This window comes from Panulirus ornatus, chromosome 22 (genome assembly GCF_036320965.1).
Source record: "Panulirus ornatus isolate Po-2019 chromosome 22, ASM3632096v1, whole genome shotgun sequence".
Taxonomy (NCBI): Eukaryota; Metazoa; Arthropoda; class Malacostraca; order Decapoda; family Palinuridae; genus Panulirus; species Panulirus ornatus.
The window spans coordinates 12139377-12160073 of NC_092245.1; the positions used below are offsets into that span (position 1 = coordinate 12139377).

The following is a 20697-nucleotide window of genomic DNA, read 5'->3' on the forward strand; positions in this document are numbered from 1 at the left end:
GTAAACACAAGGGAGAAACAAGAATTTCCTTAAAGGTTAAGAATACTCCAAGGAATTCTTTAAATATATTAGAAAAAGGAAGACAGCAAAAGAAGGAATTGGACCATTATGAAATGAGCATGACACACTAACTACTGATGACAAGGAAATGGTTACCATACTAAAGTATTCTTTTAACTCCATATTCACAATTTGAAGGAACATCTCAAATACAGCAACCAATGAGAATGTTTCAAGGATCTGGTGAAGAAGAGTTGAAGGTTAGAGAAATAAAGAGCTCTGAAGTACTTAAATACCTGGACCAATTAAATCCTAGCAAATCTAATGGCCCATATAACTTAGCTCCAAGATTTTTAGAGGTCAGCAGACGTATCAGATTGAATACTCCACACGTATTCCCTGCGTGTCATAGAAGGAAAATAAAAGGGGAGGAAGTGGGGACTTGGAAATACTCACCTCTCATTTTTTAATTTAACAAAAGAAGGAACGGAGAACAGAGGGTATTCCCTCTAAGGATCAGTCCTCTGTTCCTAACGCTACCTCGCTTACGCGGGATGGCGAATATGTATGAATGGATGAAGGCAGCAAGTATGAATATGTACATATATGTATATGTCTGTGTATGTATATGTTTGTATAAGTTGAAATATATAGGTGTGTGTATATGTGAGTGTGTGGGCGTTTACGTATATACATGTGTATGCTGGTAGGTTGGGCCATTCTTTTGTCTGTTTCCTTGCGCTACCTCGCTAACGTGGGAGACAGTGACTAAGTATAATAATAATAATAATAATAATAATACATTTTGTCTATTCAAGTCTACATTCTCAAAAAAATTAGTTTATATTCTTAATGCTGTTTCCTGCTTTACACGAAAGCAACCAGCATCTTCGAGAAGGACTGTAAAACATATGTAAAGCATAAATAGCAATCTGTGAATGCAAAAAACTATCATCGTGCTATAAAGCCTTTAATTTTTGGATATATTTGCCTAAATAGCATCATGACCATGTGTTATTCAAATAAAAATCATTCTTTCATACTTTATTCATACTATATGTTCAAAAACAAAACCCTTCCCTTTGAGTGTTGTCTCCTGTTAATACATTAGCCTCATAAAATTACATCTGATGCTGAGCATATTATAAAGGTAAATAATTGATTTGTTTTAATTTTTGTGTGGACCAAGAAAATGATGTTCATACATTTTTCTTATTCATCGTAAGGAATAAGATATTTTTTATGCTGAGGCTAAAGTAACACAAGCGACAAATAGGAATTTAAAGACCACTTTATATCAAACAATTTTCTTAAGCATACAATTTAACAAGACGGCTGAACTCCTCCTCCTTAGCAATGATGTCTTCCACAAACTTGTGAGTTTTATGTTCATCTCTAAGCTGGGCTAAATACCTGCTGGCAACCTGAAATAGACGATATTTTTTTCTTTTGTACACATTCCTGATAATCACTTAAAGTTGTGTCACTTATTTAGCCTTACCTTTCCTTTCACATACTCCTTAATCCTTTAATTGACAGAACAAAGAAAATTCAGGTGGGTCCCAAGGATGGAGGGTTTTATAAATATATGTACATATACATGCTTACTTACTGCCCCTGGAGTCTCTTCTATGTTTATGAGGCTACTGCACTTAGAAAGCTGGTCACATCCAGCAGCTGGACAATAGGTCATTATGTAGTGATGGGCACGTCTCTGTGTAGCAGAGCTACTGAGAAAGTGTTTGTTGTCTTCGTTGTGGTAGGAGCACTGTGGGGATGAAATGTCTAGCTATATGGTGAAATGGTGTTTGCAGTGTTGTAGGGATGGGTAATGTCCAGAGTATAGATGGAAAGTGTGACTCATGTTCGTCTGTGGAGTGTGGCTTCTGCTTGGTGTATGCCTAATGTGTTAAGAGTTTTAATACCGAGTTTGGAGGATGGTTGTTTAGTGCTTGTCAGATTATTTCATACTGTATGTATTTTGTAAGTTATAATTGCACATTTCATCATTTATCTAATCAGCACCAAAATATCAATTACTGATTACTATTATGCTTTTTCATATGTAACAAATCTTTAATTGTTATAATCAATATCACTGATATTTTTTCTATAGCTGAAATTTTGTAAAATTACTAGCCATGCCAGTCAAATGCAGTGTTATCACAGTCTGGCAGGCACAGGCAACACTGCCTCCACCTTTGCTAGAAAACCTTTTCCCACCTCATCTTGGTAAACTTTTAACGCTGAAAGTCAGGGTGTCCATACAATCATTCTCCATATGATTCAAAGACAGATCAGTCTTCATCAAATAATTCAGGATCATCTGCTTGGTTCTCTAAATATAGCTAAAAGCTGCTCCATTTCTTTCCTTAAAAACTCATGCCAATGTGCTTTCATTGGCATGGCTGGAGGATGAGACAGTGGGGAAAAATAATTGCACACTGTCACTTTATCTATCACCCAGGATAGGTGCACATCCTCAAAATTGATGCGCAAATTTTGATGGGTAATTAGCTGTGTAAAGGCATCACCCAGCAAAGTAAATGTCCATTTGGAGGCTTTAATAGGATAATAGAATAGTTTTGAAAATTTTTCTACATTAAAAAAGGAAAGTATGGGTAACTTGTTTATGTAGGATTGGCCAATATTGAAGATAACGTGTTTTTTCTAACATAAGAATAGTTATTAAGCCTTAATTCTTTAGAAAAAGTTTCAATATTTTCTGTGTACCTTTCAACTGATTAAAGAAAAAAAAACTGGAATTAGGCTCAAAAATCAATTGCACTTCAATGCAGCTGAGAGTTTTTACCACAAGAGTAAGGCACATGTAAAATTGGGAAGAGAGGAAGGTGAGTGCTTCTTGGTAAAGGTTAATCTGTGTGAAGGATATATGATGTCATCTATCTATCTATCAAGGATGTTTAATCTATGGAAGAGGTGGTGAAGGAGGTAAATGCAAAGGACGTAATGGAAAGGGGGGGGGGGGGTCTATGTTGTACTGGGGCAGAAGATGAATCTGCTGTTTGCTGATGGCACAACTCCAGTGGCAGACTCAAGGGAAACTCCAGAAGCTTGTGACTGAGTTTTGGAAAGTGTTCTAAAGGAGGAAGATAAGTGAATGCAAACAAAAGTAAAGTACTGAAATGCAGCAGGAAGATGAGACAGGATGGTTTGAGTGTAAACAATAAGGACCTAGAAGAAGTAGAATGCTTCAAATACCTAAGAGTGGACTAGGTAATGAATGGAACTGAGGAGGTTGAATCACAAGACAGGAGAGGGGGCTAACATCCTCTATGCAATGAACAGTGTGCAGAGAGATCATCATTTGCTGGGACAAAAGTGGTCGTGTCTGAAGGTATAGTAGTCCCAGCATTACTGTATGGATGTAAGCCTTGAACCCCGAAGGCAAAAGAATCGAGAGTGGAAATTTCGTAAATGAGATGAGTGATTTGAGATGGATTGATTGTGTTAGAAATGACAATGTATCAGAGAAATGCAGCAGTAAATGGTGTCTAATAGAGAAAGCTGACTTGGGTGTGCTGAAATGGGTCAGAACATATGGAGAGGATTGGCAAAGGAAGACTCACTTAGAGGATCTACATTTCAAATGTGGAGGGAGGAAGGTGTGAACAAGACCAAGAAGGTTATGAAAGAATCGAGGGACGGGCTCAGGGACATTGGGGCCTGAACTTTCAGAAGCGTGAAAAGCCTGCGACAAAATGATCTGCATTGATGTATACAAAGGGTGACTTGTTGTAAGTAGGGTAGTCTAGGGCATATGAAGCATTCAAGGTACATCACAGAATAGACTAGGGCATGACTATGGATGACAGGCTTTGTTTACTAAACATAATCCATGACAAGCATGAGTGGATCTGTGTAAATGAGGCCATCATTCATTTGTTCCTAACACTAACTAGCTGAAGCAGGAGAAGCTATTGTGTAAAAATAAAAATATAATGATTGATAATCCTTACCTCTTGAGGCTTTGCAGTGTGGTGTGCAAGAACCATCAAATTAATAAGAGTATCCGGATTATTAGGATCTTTATCCAAGGCTTCCTGTAGAGCTCCTTCTGCCTCTTCATATTTACCCTGACCAAGGAAACAAACAGCTTGGCCATTCAGGAGGACAGGTGTGCTACTGTTCTTGTCCATCAACTCCTGGTAGATGTAGTATGCATCCTGAAGTTTCTCTCCTCCCTGGAATAATAAAATGCCTGCATTTACAAAGACTATATAAAAACAAATCTACTCTTTTAAACACAAACAGATCTTCCAACAAATAACACTTCAAGGACTACTGTCATTCTTTCCAAGGAAAATATGACCTATCATCATGTTGTGAAGTTAGCTTCATTTCCAATCTGCTGTTGAGCAATATTTGAATTTTTGAAAAAATTTAAGTATATACTGGGAATAAAAGTGCACTAAGAAGGAAAAAATACAGGCCTCAAGATGATATACAACACATCCTCAAAAGCAGCCCCCAGCCTTGGGGTGATTTGCACTGTGTAACACGTCTCACAAGCAGTCTATCAGCTACAGTGTAAATGTTTATGATAATTATCAGTTTATGACTGCTCTGGGCCTTACACTGTCTATTACTATATGCATTTGTCCAAAAATAATTGCTCTATAAAACTTCATACACTAAACTGAAACCTATGCCAATTTCATCATTACCAATCAAATCTGTTGATATGTGTGCTATTGCTAAGAAATAAATATTTACAATTATTATTAATCAGTGATGCTTTTTTTGTCTTACATTATGTTTCTCTACATGGATTTGCTCTAAGCGTAACTGCCCCAAAATTTACCACCAGTGTAATTAATGTTATTATACTGTTCAGATGAGGATGATGGACCTATAGACATGGTGTGTAAAGAAAGAGGTATAATTAGCAACAAGATAAGCTAGTGAAAATAAAAGAAAAGTAGATCTGATTCAAAGAGATTTCATTATATGAAATAATACTGAGCTAAACACCTTTTAAATTTTTTCTTTTCCTTTAGTTTTTCATTATTTTCATTTTTCTTAGAACTCTGCTTCCCTTTTTTACATTTCATTTTAGGTCTTTCTTTATAGACTTCTGTCTACTTCTAGTCTTTGGGGTAGAAGATGGGAGAGCAGGGACAAATTAACTAAACCTCTAAAGGTTGGCCCCACAGATTCCTATCTATGTATCTCTATCATGTAAGGTTTTTCCTGCATTAGAAGAAGGGTGCTATAGCCAATTTCCCCTTAGTTGATTTTTGTCTGAGAACTGGTAGTTTTGTGATACTGGTTGATTTCAAGTAAAATTTTGTCATACAAATCATCAGTACTTGGCTAATATTCATTTCAACAGCAGTGACCATGCAAAATAATTATTTAGCAAGTTAAACTTACTGTGGCAATATAGGTCCAAGCTTGTGCCAATTGGGTGAGAGTAGCATCATCATCCTTTTCCTGCAGTGTCTTTAACTCCTTACGGGCTGCATCCAAACGTTCCATTTTCAAGTAAGTCTGCACCATCAAGGCACGACTGAAAAATCAAAAACTTCAGAAAACAGTGGCTCTAAAGAATTAATTTGCTTAGAAAAAAATGTTTACTTCAATAATTTTAATGTAATTACTTATTTACAACTGCAAACCAAAGAAAGTCTTAAGTATGATAACTGTCATAATTCTATAAGTATTATTTTCTTCATAAATCAGCCCATATACAATCATTAATTTCATAAGTTTAGTGAAGCATTTTTCCTACCTCTCCCATATCATGATTTCAAGATCTTTATTCTCCTATGAAATTACTATCATCATAAAATCAAACATGATCTGTCACTTTTCATTCATAAAATCAAAGCAGCATGCTCAATTTACTTAAAAAAACAAATTGCATCATGTAAACTCTATGATGTATTACCATTCAAGTGCGTCTGACTGATTGAGAACCCTGAGAGATGCTTCATAGTTTTCTTCTTGGCAATAGATGGTCGCAGCTACCACTAGCATGGCAGTATTTGTCAAATCAACATTCCCACTCAGCTGTGACTCCAGTTCATTCACAAGAGTAGGTCTGTTAAGTTAAAGGGAGTTAGAGACATTCTTTTATAACTGAAGACAAGTCGAATGATGAAGCTAGAATAACAAGTTTACACAATTCACAAAAGTGCCATCAAAACCCTAGGTCATCTCAATTTCTAATCCTTTTTCCTTAAAACTCCATACTTTGTTGTAACATATTTATACTAAATTCATGAATCAAAAATAATATCCTAGGCAAATAGCACAATAAGATGAAGTTCTGGGTACTAGAGTTACAAATAAAGAAATGAATCCCCTTCAAAATTTTTCTTAAATACTTCATAACCACAGCAGAAATTTCATCATAGTAATATATCAACACAAAAACATCATTTGCAGACATTTTGTGGTGTGAGACTGAATGAGTAAGTAATTAAAGGGTTAGACAGAGTAGAAGGTGTGCTGAACTAATTTGGACAAATGGAGAGAATGAGGGATATATGTCAAAAGTGGAGATGAAAAGAAGATGGAGAAGACCAAACTGAAGATGGAAGGATGAGGCGAAAAAGATTTTGAGTAGTTGGGGCCTGATCATAGAGGAAGGTAAAGGCATACACGGGATAGGTCGAACTGGAATGACATGGTGTACAAGGGGTAATGTGCTGTCAATAGTCTGAATCAGGGCACATGAAGTGGCCAGGGGAATCCTCTGATAGGTCTGTGGGGCAACGTTTTGGATAAAGGGCTGTGGTTTCAGTGTATTGCACATGACAGCTAGAGAATGAGCGATGTGGCCCTTCTTTGTCTGTTCTTGGCACTACCATGCTAACAAGAGAAACAGCACATAAGAAATATGATGAAAAGATCTTGGTCCAAGTTCTTTAACATTTGGAATTTGTTATCCATCCATGACAGACCTCCTACATGATGTTTATTCATGCCAAAGCTTAAATTGCCTAATAATATGAAGTGATTAAATATAAAGAAAACTCTAACCTGCTTTCTGGAGACTGAAGGTAATGTGCCAGCAGCTTCAGTGCCTGAAGAGGAGCTGCACCAGATGACTTTATCTCACTCTGGACAACTCCATATTTGCGCTGACCTATTAGTGCACGGTAAAGGAAAACATCACGCTCTTGACGTAGCTCTGGAGTACTTGGCTGAAAAACATATTTCTTAAATATAATCAACATAATACATCTAAATAGAATTACATTATTGCAAATCCTGTGGGAAAATGTAATACGAGTCTGATATTCCTTTCTCAGCAAACAGGGTGAGGTGAAAACCCTTTAGGTTCTACATTCCTGTCCTGATTTTCAAGTGAATTACGTTAGAGGAAAATTTCCTTTTAAATACAGCTGATTCAAACAAGTAATTAATATTGAAAACAATGATCCACAGCCAAATTGCTAAAGTCCAACAAAGAAATGGCATGAACCAACCTAAAGCACTATAAAAAAAAAAAAAATTAAAAAAAAAACAAATACACTAAAGTCTCTAACTGGAGTGTGCATGTGCATGCTTGCCCTATTACTTTCAACAACAGTGCTTTTGCTTCTGAAGATGAGTACATTATTTCATTATGCCTTTCATTCTGGTATTACTTTATACATTCATACGTTTATGGTCATTACTTCACTTCATCACAGCATTTGTATCAGTTATTTATCTACAATGAATATATCAAACAAGCTACCCACCATCTCATCATTATTCATCATAGTCTTACCTGAAATATATTCATAATAAGATCGATAATAAATGAAAAGATTTTGTTAAATTTTCAGTAGACATATTGACTACAGGATTCGAATAATCATCGTAATAAGGGTGGACCAAGATTACTGGGTTGACATATCAATTATGTCAATTTTCATAGATTTTATCTAGATATTATACTTTGTGTGTGTTCAGGTAGCTACCTACTGATCTCTATCTATGACAGCCATCCCTGCAAGAACTCCCACCTAGGTGATGGCCTCTTACCCTTGTACTTATGTGCCTCCCTTTCATGTAATGACTGTATGTATTGAATATTTCATTACTAATCTATCAATGATTATCCTCTTATCACTCAAAAATAAGTACATCACTAATAAGGAGGAACATATATCCTTTTGGGTCAAGATCAGCAATCATAATTAACTAATGAATATATATAAAAATAATTCATATGATGAAATCAAATAAACTACTAAATATATATGGATGAAGGCAGCAAGTATGAATATGTACAAGTGTATACTTGTGTATGTGGGTGGGTTGGGCCATTCTTTTGTCTGTTTCCTTGCAATACCTTGCCAACACAGGAGACAGCGACTAAGTATAATAAATAAATATATATATATGTGTATATATATATATATATATATATATATATATATATATAATAATAATAACACCACAATCCCAATGAAATTGTATTGCTTACATAACTAATATGTACAATAACAAAAGCAAATGCAGAGGCTAAAGTGTAGGAGTCAAAGTGTTGATAAATATTTGGGGATCAATTTTACAAGATAGCTTGTGGAAGATATGGATATACCCAACATATTCCATGTTATTCTGTGGATGAACTGGGGTGTTCTTGCTTGAGAAAAAGAGCAACAGAGAAATAGGTATTTCTTCTTATATCTTAGCATTAATGATCTCAACCAGTTTACAGCTTCCCCATTCTAAGATGCTGCACAGGTTCAAATTACGACGGGAGACATTTAAAAGTGTCTGAAAGCCAAACATTATTAGAATGTGGGGAAAACTAAAGTGTGTACACTGGGATCATAATATGAATGAATATTGCTAGAAACTGATGACAGATCATTTATGCAAAAAAGAAAAAAGTTGAAAGAAAAAAGCCAGAAAACATTATTGATAAGAATTCACACCATCAAAAAAACGCAGTACACTGGCCAGAGAGGATGCCACATATTACAGGACAGAGAGAAGCATAAAAACCAAAGAAAGGGAGCTTATAACGTAAATATTTGAGTCATTTTCTGTGAAATACTTAAAAAATGTTGCGGGCCACCACAAATGTTTTACCAAAGTCTGGGCACAATGTTAGGTTACCACAGTCACACCAATCAAACTTACTTAATCTTAACCACAGAAGGACCACAATCCTTCTCAAAGTAACCCAGTGCATAAAATGAGTACTAGCCATTCATTAAGTAGAAAATAGCAAAGTATTGTTTAAACCATAAGTGCCGATTAGTCGGCAAAATAATCACTATACTCAATGAGGTTTTAAACAGCCTTAAGTGCCTTCAAACGTATATCTAAGAACAATAACACTACCTGCAGCTTCTGGGCTTCATTAATACAGTGTTGATAATTTCCAATATAGAAAGAATTCTTGATTTCGAAGAGTTCGTCCACTTCTTGGTTTGCCATGTTGACACTTGACAGTTGTGTCAGTCTATCAGTAAAGCAAACTTAAGTGAGTTAAGGTTTCAGTATCACAACTTTGTAAGCCAGTAGATTATTTTGATATTAAGATGAGATAAGTACGAAATTATATACTAACAAAAATTCGTGTAAGACTGAACGGAATATTTAGATATTTTAAGGATAAAACAATTTCAGAAAAGTCGCGTTGTGTAGCTGTAATTGGTATGCTTGTACGTGGACGTGTATCTCGATTCTCTCAACTTATGGGTTATTTCAACTATTATAAATGGTTTTCCTCCAAATAAGAAACAAATTTGTCAGTTCTATTTGTAAATTAAAGTGCGATACAGTATTCTTTTTTCAAAAGATGAATTATATATATATAACAATCGCACCCAGCTATAATTCGTAAAATAATCCTTACAGCGACCAGTCTTAGTAGCAAACAAATCCTTCAACACTATTATGTACAAAAGTGCACCAAAATGCCAATTATACTTCTTTAAATAGCGTTGTTGTTGCGCACACTGATGCTACATACCATTTTTACAAGACCACTTCCTACTTTTACGTATTCAGATCATGTATGTCATGCACATGACGTAAATACAGCACAATACATGCTACTGTGTGCTTGCAACACCATAATTCCGACTAAACAGCATTACACAAACAATCTTAGATATGAGGCACTGCTAATCCCAAGCAGCCACACACAGTTGAAAATAAGCAGGCAAATATAGGAAAATATAGGCAGGCAAAAGATATCCTTATACAAACAAGATGGGCAACTAGAATTTTTTATTATCACCCCAAAGATAGTTTTCTATATTTTGAGTAGGGGACTCACAAGTGACTGCTGTTTTTCCTCTGCTTCTTTAACAAAGTAAATGATCTGAATGCCCATACTCTTTTGAATATCTAACTATTCATTGACATAGTTAGTTTTAACTTTACCAAACTGAAGAATTGCGTACACTTATGGGTGACCAACTTTTGAAATGGAAATAAAAATATATATCGAAACAAGTCTGGACAACTTGGGGTCACCGGAATTTAAAATATAAAAGATATTGCAGTCTAATTTCTTAAGAAATGTCACTGATACAAAAAAAAAATATATAACGTGGGAGATAAGTGGAATTGGCAACAAGTGATATGATTTAAATATAAAAAAATATGTATGAACATGAAAAGGTACATTGCATGAGAATCGAAACAAACGAGATTGGACAAAAGGTATCATGTAAAAAAGTAACAACTGGTGTTTGAAAGTATTTAGTAAAACAAACGACTTCATCGAAACCTGCTCATCCTAGTCACCACCAAAAATACTGAATATACATCACTAGAGATATGTTTAATTCTTGACGTAGATATAACAAATCATTAGAAATATATATTCACAGCTAAGCTGTGAATGACTCCTACCATGAACTATCCACAGGTCAATGTTGTGAGCTATTCATGTGATATAAAGACCCAAGCACACCAGGTGGGAAGCATTCAATACTGAAACCATAGGGACAATGCATAACCACAAGGATGTGTTGCAACCAAGACAATGAAAACTTAATGCAAATGAGACCATCATACCATTACTAATTTTATATTCTCAACTTTTAGTGATACTTGTTCTGATGAACGATTAGGGTCGTTATGGAAATCAATTAATCGTAAATTGTTTAAATGACCAACTTACCCGCATGTTATGTCAGTGCGAACTGGTCTGAACACACAAAGAACACAGTACATACTGAAGCATTAACATGTTGAAATACCTGGAAAATTTCGAAACCATTTTCTGTCTCGAACAGGAAATTGGTAAAAGAGAAATTTTATTAAGTCCCTTCGAATATTGCACGAATCAGGCCCGAGCTCGGACGTGCTCGTGGCATGTCGGCTAGCCATTTTTGCCGGCAAGCTCTCTATAGTTTGCACCATGTCTGGGGCAAGTTGTGGGCACAAGTCTGGAAGATCTGTGGCTGAAGGAGGAATGAATGCTTTGCCGAGAACCTTGGGAGAAGACCTGGAGCTATTAAGTAGCGATTATGAAGCAGAAACCTCTAGAAAACTATGGAAGGAATTACTGTCTATCAAGAAGTGGTCAGTATGAGGGAAATGAAGAGGAGGCGAGAAGAGGGCAGGATTGGCAATAGGAAAAGGAATGATCATTTAGAAGTAAGCTGAAAGAGTATTTATGGGAACCGGACTCAGCAGGTTACTTGAACAATTTCTCAAAACGGTATTAAAGTGACGAGGAAGCCTGGTGGTGTAAACACAGGTAGGAGGTTATACTTGCCAAGGCCGGGATTTCCGTATATGATCACGAGCAATTGTCGTGGGCTGCTACATTGGGAAGGCAACACAGAATTTGTACCACTGCTTAAGGAAGGCGTAATATGTCCTATTTAACTGTAGCTAGGGAGTTGGCAGTTAAACTCTCGACAATCAAAGGGTTTAAGAAAGTGATACTGACGGAACCTGAGGACAGAGACGTGCGCCAAGGCACGTAACCGGCTTTGCTGGATACTGATTTTATTTTAGACGATGAAAGATTTGTTTGGGCAAATCGACACGAGGTTCAAGTGATAGGAAAGATCAAGAGGTGGCCTTGATGAAGGGAGATGTTCCAGAGAGGATTTTTATTGCGGAAGTAGGGTATAAGAGGATTGCAAAGTTTATTGAACCACCAGAGTTTTGTTACAAGTGCAGCAGGTGGGGCTATATGGCCTGGAAATATGAATGAGTTTCGGTGTTGGTACTGAGGAAAAAAACTAAATTCTCTGGTGTGGAAGTAAAATCAAGTCTGGGCAAAGTATTGTGCAGTGTTGTAATTGTGATGACGCACATAATGCAGGCTCCTCACTTACCATGAGGCCACAGGTGCGGGAGGGCTGCAACTTGCTGAACATTTCTTTAAATATAATCTTGAATGCTTAACTATCATTTGCCAGCTTTACTGCTCTCCTAATGTGGAACTCTGGCGTTAGATGAGGGACGATGTCAAATTCCAGATTCCTCCGACACAGATTTCCTTTTGGAGTAATGACATTGCTAAACAAAATGACACCATGCTTTTTTTTCTTTGTGCATCATTGCTTAAAAAAAGCTCATATTGTGTCAGAAATAAATGTAAAATTTGTCGAATGATTTGTGTGCTTGGCTTATAAACCTAAATTTTATAATCGTCCGATGATTTGTGGGGCGATTCACTGGGTTTGATATCATTATATAGTTCGCAACAGCATAAATTAGTTTGAAAATACTTCCTAGGACCTTTTTCAGTTCTAGTAAACTATTACAAGTTAATTTATAGAATGGAAAATAAGTAGTTCACCTAACACTCGATTCACAATAAAGTCATGTTTACTAATAGAACGTAAAAACATAGATTGTTTACGTTCTCAATGGCGTTCGTCTAGTGAGAGCCTCGCTTTAGCAGCATCCCAAACGAAAACCTTCAGTTATCTTTTTGACGTTAAGCACTACTTGAATAAAGATATTTACTCGATGAAATATTGTAATTAACCTTTAAAGGATTTTATCTTTTGACAAATTTAAAAAGTCCCGCTTGTCTAAAATACTTAACAAATATTATGATTGGTTATCGTGTGGGAGTGCGACCAATCAGGTATCGTCTCTCTACTCCGTCTATATTGTGACAATGGCCGACAACCTCAATAAGAAGCCCAAAAAGGGCATACTGAAAAATTCGTCTAGTTTTGAAGGAAATGAGAGACAGAGAGAGTAAGTAAGAAATGTATGATGCAATGAATGTAAATCAGAGTAGTTTAGTGGCTTATGTCATGAGGAAGATGAAGTTGCTGGAGAGGGCGATGTTGACATCTTAAGTCGACTGTGGCTTGTCTGGTTTCTCCTTAGATGAACTAGTAAAACTATCGGCAAATACAGTAGCATTACGCTTTTGTATGATATGGTATTGACGAAATACTCGGGTCCTTGTTGAATCTGTTTGGGGTCCTTGTTAAATCTGTTTGGAAGTATGTGGTAGTGAAAGATATAGAGTAAATGTCACTTGGGGGGGAAAAAGAGCTGTCATACCATTCATAGTTACATGGTCGAGTTCTGGCAGAAAACATTGTCTGGCACCAGTCTCTCTCCATTGTCTCCTTTGTACTATAGGTCTAGTTCAGTCTCTGTGTGAATTTGATGGTTGAACAGAAATTTTTTTTTACAATAGAATGTCAAACTTTTCTTTGAGTATTCTCATTAATAGATTCAGTTTCATTTGGTGATAAACAGGTCTATATATGTAATACACTATGGGTAAATGATTATTGATAAATACTTAGTCTTGAGTCTTCTGTACACGTAATTATTCATAATCTGGTTATTGTTAAAATAGATTGAATCATTTGATTAGCAGTGATAATTTGGTCTTTGACAATTGTGTACAGAACTAATGATTATACGTGTGGCATTAACACTGATATGTCAGACTGTATTAAATTTAGTGCATTTCAAGAACTACTGCTAGTTCCTGACTTCTCAGAAACCCCATTGATTGCCAAGGTTATTATCACAAACGTCTTTTTGAAAGAGACCATTCAGCCTGTGATTCCAGCTTATGGATTTTGAGTCACTTTGGTTGTGGTGGTCAAAGTGATCAAACTTCATACATTTTAGTTTTTAATGATATGCTGACTAGGGAATATAAATTAATCATTCTTGAATGGGCCACCTCTGTTTTAAGGCAAAATACATGGTCATTAACCCTTTCATTGCTCCTAGGGCATATTTGGCAGGATTTCTTTCTGTTCTAGACCTTCAGTAAGTTTATAATATATATATATATATATATATATATATATATATTATAATTCTTGAATTGAATGGACTGCCTCTGCCTTGAGGAAAAATAATACAGGCTATTAACACCTGTAATGTCATCCCACTAACCAAATGGTTAGCATTGTTCAGTCTCATCTCAAAAATGACTGGAAGTTGCAATCAAATTTTTCAGGGTCCTTATGTCATGAAAAAAGGTAGAAAATCTTCAAGCCCAAAATGTGTCTGGGACTTGGAGGGGTTGAAATCTTGTGAAAATACTGCTCCTATTGCATGCACCAGAATGTTGAATAAACACAATAAAAATTGTACTACTGTACTTGTTGGTGGTCATGCATTTGAACAACTCCAGAATGCAAAGAATGTTAAAAAGCTCAAGAAATTGTGTGATATTGAGGTTAAGGATTAGGTCCCCTAGAGTGTAAAACCCAACTTAGGAAAAAAAATGCCAGTTAGTTTCAATTGTGTACCTTTGCACATGAACAAAAACACAACAATACACACAGACAAAACAACACTTCCTCTTAAGTGCAGGGGTAAATGTATTAAGTATTTAACGTATTAAACCTGATTATATTTTTCTGAAGTTTTAGTGATAGTCTTATATTCTTATACAGAAAGGGAACAAAATGGGATGAGATGAATATTCTAGCAACCCTTCATCCCAAAGACAAGGACTATGGGCACATGAAAATTGAAGAACCCAAGACACCATTTGCTCAGTATGAGGAGGGAGATTCTGGAGATGAACATGATGGTCTGGATGCTGATCTTCTAGCCAAAAAGTTAGTAGTATGTGCATTTTCATGGGATTTCTGTTAGGTAAATACAGAAATTTATACTTGAAGATTATTTATTGATAATTTGAGTCATGAGTACCATTAGAAAAGAAGAAACTTGTCTTCATACTGGAGAAATAATTGTCATGAGTATCATTAGAAATAGATAGAATAAACTTGTCTTCATACAGAAGGAATATATTATCACACATTCTTTCTAAATACAAGCATATGACAATTGTCTCACTTTTGAGATAACCAGATGTACGAAGCATTGTTTTTGGGTCATCAACACATGGAAAGCTTGCAGGAGATAGGGTATAAGCATAAAATCTTGTATAGGTATCTTGTGAATGAAATTGGTGAACAGTTGGAGTTTTGTGCAGAAAAATTACTGGGGATTGGGAATACTTTTTTTAAAAAAGGGACATATGTAGGTATATCTGGGTTAGTGGGGTTACTGGTGAGCAGATATCAATGGATTATATACTAATTGATAAGCATGCTAAGGAAAAATGTACTGAGAGGCAGTTGGTAGGATGCCTGTGAAGCATTGCCAAGCATCACATTAATCCTGGTACACTATAACAGATGAAAAACTTCATATTTTGAATATAATATAAGGGCAAGTGGTCTTATGCACCAAATTCATTTAAATAAACATGTGATATTATCATGATGTGAGCCTTGAGTTTCATAAAGTTACATAGGTAGGAAATAAATGCACTTTAACCAATTATTTTATTTCCATTAGGATTCAGTTAGGAGGAACTGAACTTCCTAAAGCATTAATTGAACCAGAAGATGAAGAAGAGAGTGAAGATGAAGAAATTTCGCCAGAGGAGAGAGGTAGGGCATTTATATAAGGAGAAATATTGTACACTAACAGCAGGTAAATATTTATATTTATTTATTATACTTTGTCGCTGTCTCCCGCGTTAGCGAGGTAGCGCAAGGAAACAGTCGAAAGAATGGCCCAAGCCACCCACATACACATGTATAGACATGCATGTCCACACACGTACATATACATACCTATACATCTCAACGTATACATATATATATACATACACAGACATATACATATATACACATGTACATAATTCATACTGTCTGCCCTTATTCATTCCCGTCGCCACCCCACTACACATGAAATAACAACCCCCTCCCCCCGCATGTGCGTGAGGTAGCGCTAGGAAAAGACAACAAAGGCCACATTCGTTCACACTCAGTCTCTAGCTGTCATGTATAATGCACTGAAATATTGATAAATATTGATGTTTATAGCTTAGGTTGCAGAATTCACTGATATGAAATTAATGAAATTTTATTCCAATTATGTCCTAACTAGATTTCTTCAACCATTTGCTTACAGATGAAAGGTATTAATTGTATGACATATAACACTTGTTTTCCCCATTTTCTTGATCCTTTAGCTGGGCATTTGGACTTAACTGCCACTTCTCACCAGTACCATTTCACCATGAAAGATTAGATTATTAACTTTGGATTTTTTCTTTTCATTCTCTCCTGCCTTTTCCTGCATAAGCAAATTAGCATAGGAACAGACAAAGAAAGGCCTTATTCACTCACATAGATTCTCTAGCTGTCATGTGTAATGCACCACATGTTCAAGCTACAGAGGTATAAATTTGTAACATCATTGTAACATTGTAACATTAGTATGGTAATCTTTGTTGTATTGTGAGCCAAATTATTCATTCCATCATTGTATTCCACATTACCTTTAATTTTTAAGATTACATCCTATTGAACACATAAGAAGTTTCAGTTAACACTTGTACTTCACATGAAATCTTATCCAATATATTTTGTATTTTTTCAGAAAAAAGAAAACTTTTTGAAATGAAAAGGAAACAGCATTATAATGAGTTTTATGCAGTAAAACTTGCGCGAAAGCTAATGCAGAATGATGATGATGAAGATGATGATGAACTAGAAGAGGAAAATGATGTAGAAGCTAAAGAAGAGAAAGATAGTACAATGGAGGAGATAGTAGAAGATGGAAATGAAGCTTTGGCCAGCCCAAGTGAAGAGATGTTGGTAGGTGAGGAACAAGCATCAGGAGACTGAAAGCCTTCAAACCCATGCAGTATTTGAGTGAAAGTAAAGAAAGCAATCCAGTTGTAGCACTTGCTTACATATTGGACTTCCTTAATGCTGTTTTTACCATAAGAACCCATCTCATACTTCGCCTCATACCCTGAAAATGGTCGTGACAAGTCAGCAGACTTTTTGACACTGATTGTAAACCATTATATTTTACCACAGCCAGTTATATGAGTTCCTGATACTGGAACAGTGAATCACAATAACAAATGAAAAAATATATATCAACTATTCATATATTTACAATGGTGATCACAAGTAGTAGCATAGGCTTCACAAAACAGTCAGGCTTGTAGTACCCCATTCCCTGTCCTCAAATAATTGGCAAATACTTGTGTTGGTAGAGGGAGAATCAATTATCTTTGGACATGGCTTCATAATCTAAAGTCTAAGATTATGAGTATATCGTAAATCCTTAGCAGCTGTAAGGAGAATGAGCGTATAATAAGTGAAATTTTTGATACGATATCCATATAGTGTTTTGTAGTTGGGACACTAAAAAATAAATTTATATCATTCTTGAAATAATGTTAGTCACCTGACCATCATGCTTAATATTGATAAAATATATCTGAAAATGTTCATCTATCTGGTGATTTTCAAAACTTATTTACATATGATTTCTAGTGTAATCAGACAATTGTCCTCTAGTAAAACCATATATTAAAAAGCGAGTGAAATAGTTTAGTAAGATGTATATAGGCAGGAAAATCTGGAAAAGAGCTTGTATGTGTAAGTATATATATATATTCCAATGAATCCATGGGGAAAGTGAAACACGATAAGTTCCCAAGTGCACTTTTGTGTAATAATCACATCATCAAGGGAGACAAAAGAGAGAAATATATGTCAGTTGATATACATCAAAGAGACGAAGCTAGGACGCCATTTGGTAAACAATCTTATGTTTACCAAATGGCATCCTAGCCTCGTCTCTTCGATGTACATCAACTGACTTTTGTGTCTCCCCTGATGATGCGATTATTACATGAAAGTGCACTTGGGAACTTATCGTGTTTCATTTTCCCCGTGGACTCGTAGGAACAGTATGAAAAGAAAAAACAATATATATATATATATATATTGCCGGACTCCACCTGCTCGAGGTTACACTGCAAGTGAAAAGTCGCCTTTGGCAAGGCTGTATCATTCGCAGTAAAGTCTTGTTAAAGAACTCACTTTAAAGGAGTCGATAATTCCCTGCTACTGTTATTAGCGTAGCCTTGGGTTGCAGCAACCTTTAGAAAGGTCCTGGATAACACCAGGACTTTCATAAAATTGGTCATGGGGTAATCGTAAATAATATCTTGAGCAATTGGGGCCTGAACATACAGGAGGGTGATAGGCGTGCAAGGAATAGAGCGAATTTGAACGATTTGGTATACTGGGGTCGATGTGCTGTCAATGGACTGAACCAGGGCATGTGAAATGTCTGGGGTAAACCATGGAAAGGTCTATGAGGCCTGAATGTTGAAAGGGAGCTGTAGTTCTAGTGCTTTACACATGACAGCTAGAGACTGAGTGTGAATGAATGTGGCCTTTTTTGTCTGTTTTCTTGATGCTCCCTCGCTGAAGCAGGGGGTAGTGATGCTTATTTTCTGTGGGGCGGGGTAGTGCCAGGAATGGATGAAGGCTAGCAACAAAGTATAATAATAAAAAAAGAATAAAATGTATATATGCATGTAAGGGTGTTTATGTGTATATGAGTGCATGGGCCATTCTTCGTCTGTTTCCTGGCACTACCTCGCTGACATGGGAAATAGAGATCAAGTATAATAAGTGAATAAATGAATGAATAAATTATATGGGAGGGTACTGACTGAGAGGGTGAATGCATGTACAGAGCATGAGATTGGGGAAGAGCAGTGTGGTTTCAGAAGTGGTAGAGGATGTGTGGATCAGGTGTTTGCTTTGAAGAATGTGTGAGAAATACCAAGGTAAGTGGATGGATTTGTATGTAGCATTTATGGATCCGGAGAAGGCATATAATAGGGTTGATAGAGATGCTTTGTGGAAGGTCTTAAGAGTATATGGTGTGGGAGGTAAGTTGCTAGAAGTAGTGAAAAGCTTTTACCAATAATGTAAGGCATATGTACATGTAGGAAGGTAGGAGAATGATTGTTTCCCAGTGAATGTCGGTCAGCATCAGGGGTGTGTGATGTCCCTATGGTTGTTTGATTTGTTTATGGATGGGGTGGTTCTGGAGGTAAATGCAAAAGTTTTGGAGAGAGGGGCGAGTATGCAGTCTGGTGGGGATGAGAAGGCCTGGGAAGTGAGTCAGTTGTTGTTTGCTGATGATACAGCTCTAGTGACTGATTCAAGTGAGAAACTGCAGAAAATGGTGACTGAGTTTGGAAAAGTGTGTGAAAAGGGAAAGTTGAGAGTAAATGTGAAGAAGAGCAAGGTTATTAATAGGGATGTAATTTTGAATGGAGAAAAATCAGAGGAAGTGAAGTGTTTTAGATATCTGGGAGTGGATTTGGCAGCGAATGGAACCATGAAAGTGGAAGTGAGTAACAGGGTGGGCAAGGGGGTGAAGGTTCTGGGAGCAATGAGGAATGTGTGGAAGGAGAGAATGTTATCTTGGAGAGAAAGAATGGGTATGTTTGAAGGAATAATAGTTCCAACAATGTTATATGGTTGCAAGGCATGGGCTATAGATAGGGTTGTATGGAGGAGGGTGGATGTGTTAGAAATGAAATGTTAGAGGACAGTGTGTGGTGTGAGGTGTTTGATCGAGAAAGTAATGAAAGGGTAAGAGAGATGAGTGGAAAGAGTGTGGTTGAGAGAGCAGAAGAGGGTATGTTGAAATGGTTTGGACATATAGAGAGAATGAGTGAGGAAAGATTGACAAAGAGGATATATGTGTCAAGGGTGGAGGGAACAAGGGGAAGTGGGAGACCAAATTGGATGTGGAAGGATGGAGTGAAAAAGATTTTGAGCGATTGGGGACTGAACATACTGGAGGGTGAGAGGTGTACAAGGAATAGAGTGAATTGGAATGATATGGTATATCAGGGTCAACACACTCTCAGTGGACTAAATCAGGGCATGTGAAACTTCTAGGGTAAACCATGGAAAGGTCTGTGGGGCCTGGATGTGGATAGGGAGCTGTGGTTTCAGTGCATTACTCATGACAGATAGAGACTAAGTGTGAATGAATGTGGCCTTTTTTGTCTGTTTTCCTGGCACTACCTCGCTGAAGGAGGGGGTAGCGATGCTGTTTCCTATGGGGCAGGGTAGCAACAGGAATGGATGAAGGCAAGCAAGTATGAATATGTGCATGTGTATATATGTATATGTTGATATGTATATGGGCGTTTGTGTATATATGTTTATATGAGTGGATGGGCCATTCTTTCGTGTGTTTCCTGGTGCTACCTCGCTGACACGGAAACAATGGTTATGTAAAATATATAAACAAATAAATATATTATTATTATACTTGATCGCCATGCCACAGACATGAACATAATGGCCTTAAGCCAATACCCTCAGCACACATACTGGTACCAGATTTGGTCAAGCAAAAGAATCCCTTATTATTTCCAAAAAATTTTTCATC

General features: G+C 36.5%; 2 protein-coding genes across 2 annotated transcripts; one reads left to right on the forward strand and one right to left on the reverse strand.

Moving 5' to 3' along the window:
• Positions 1–1029: 1029 nt before the first annotated feature.
• epsilonCOP (coatomer subunit epsilon) lies at positions 1030–9662 on the reverse strand. Its single transcript, XM_071676128.1, has 6 exons — positions 9319–9662; positions 7012–7175; positions 5915–6067; positions 5398–5533; positions 3981–4205; positions 1030–1424 (listed from the first exon to the last, which is right to left on the reverse strand). Exons 1-6 carry the CDS (start codon positions 9412–9414, stop codon positions 1311–1313), a joined length of 888 nt encoding a protein of 295 aa, XP_071532229.1. The 5' UTR covers positions 9415–9662; the 3' UTR covers positions 1030–1310.
• Positions 9663–13008: 3346 nt separating this feature from the next.
• Positions 13009–17660, forward strand: LOC139756553 (protein phosphatase inhibitor 2-like). The gene is made up of 4 exons (XM_071676135.1): positions 13009–13161; positions 14841–15008; positions 15757–15851; positions 16849–17660. The coding sequence occupies exons 1-4, from the start codon at positions 13079–13081 to the stop codon at positions 17094–17096; spliced, it is 594 nt and encodes a 197-aa protein (XP_071532236.1). The 5' UTR covers positions 13009–13078; the 3' UTR covers positions 17097–17660.
• The last annotated feature ends 3037 nt before the right edge of the window (positions 17661–20697 follow it).

Bases quoted from the DNA above. Each gene is read 5' to 3' on its own strand.
- LOC139756553 (XM_071676135.1), top strand. From the start codon at position 13,079: ATGGCCGACAACCTCAATAAGAAGCCCAAAAAGGGCATACTGAAAAAT. The intron at 13,162-14,840 runs GTAAGTAAGAAA...ATTCTTATACAG, and splicing joins GGAAATGAGAGACAGAGAGA to AAAGGGAACAAAATGGGATG. The intron at 15,852-16,848 runs GTAGGGCATTTA...GTATTTTTTCAG, and splicing joins AATTTCGCCAGAGGAGAGAG to AAAAAAGAAAACTTTTTGAA.
- epsilonCOP (XM_071676128.1), bottom strand. From the start codon at position 9,414: ATGGCAAACCAAGAAGTGGACGAACTCTTCGAAATCAAGAATTCTTTC. The intron at 7,176-9,318 runs GTAGTGTTATTG...TATGTTTTTCAG, and splicing joins ATGAAGCCCAGAAGCTGCAG to CCAAGTACTCCAGAGCTACG. The intron at 1,425-3,980 runs GTAAGGATTATC...CGTCTATTTCAG, and splicing joins ACACTGCAAAGCCTCAAGAG to GTTGCCAGCAGGTATTTAGC.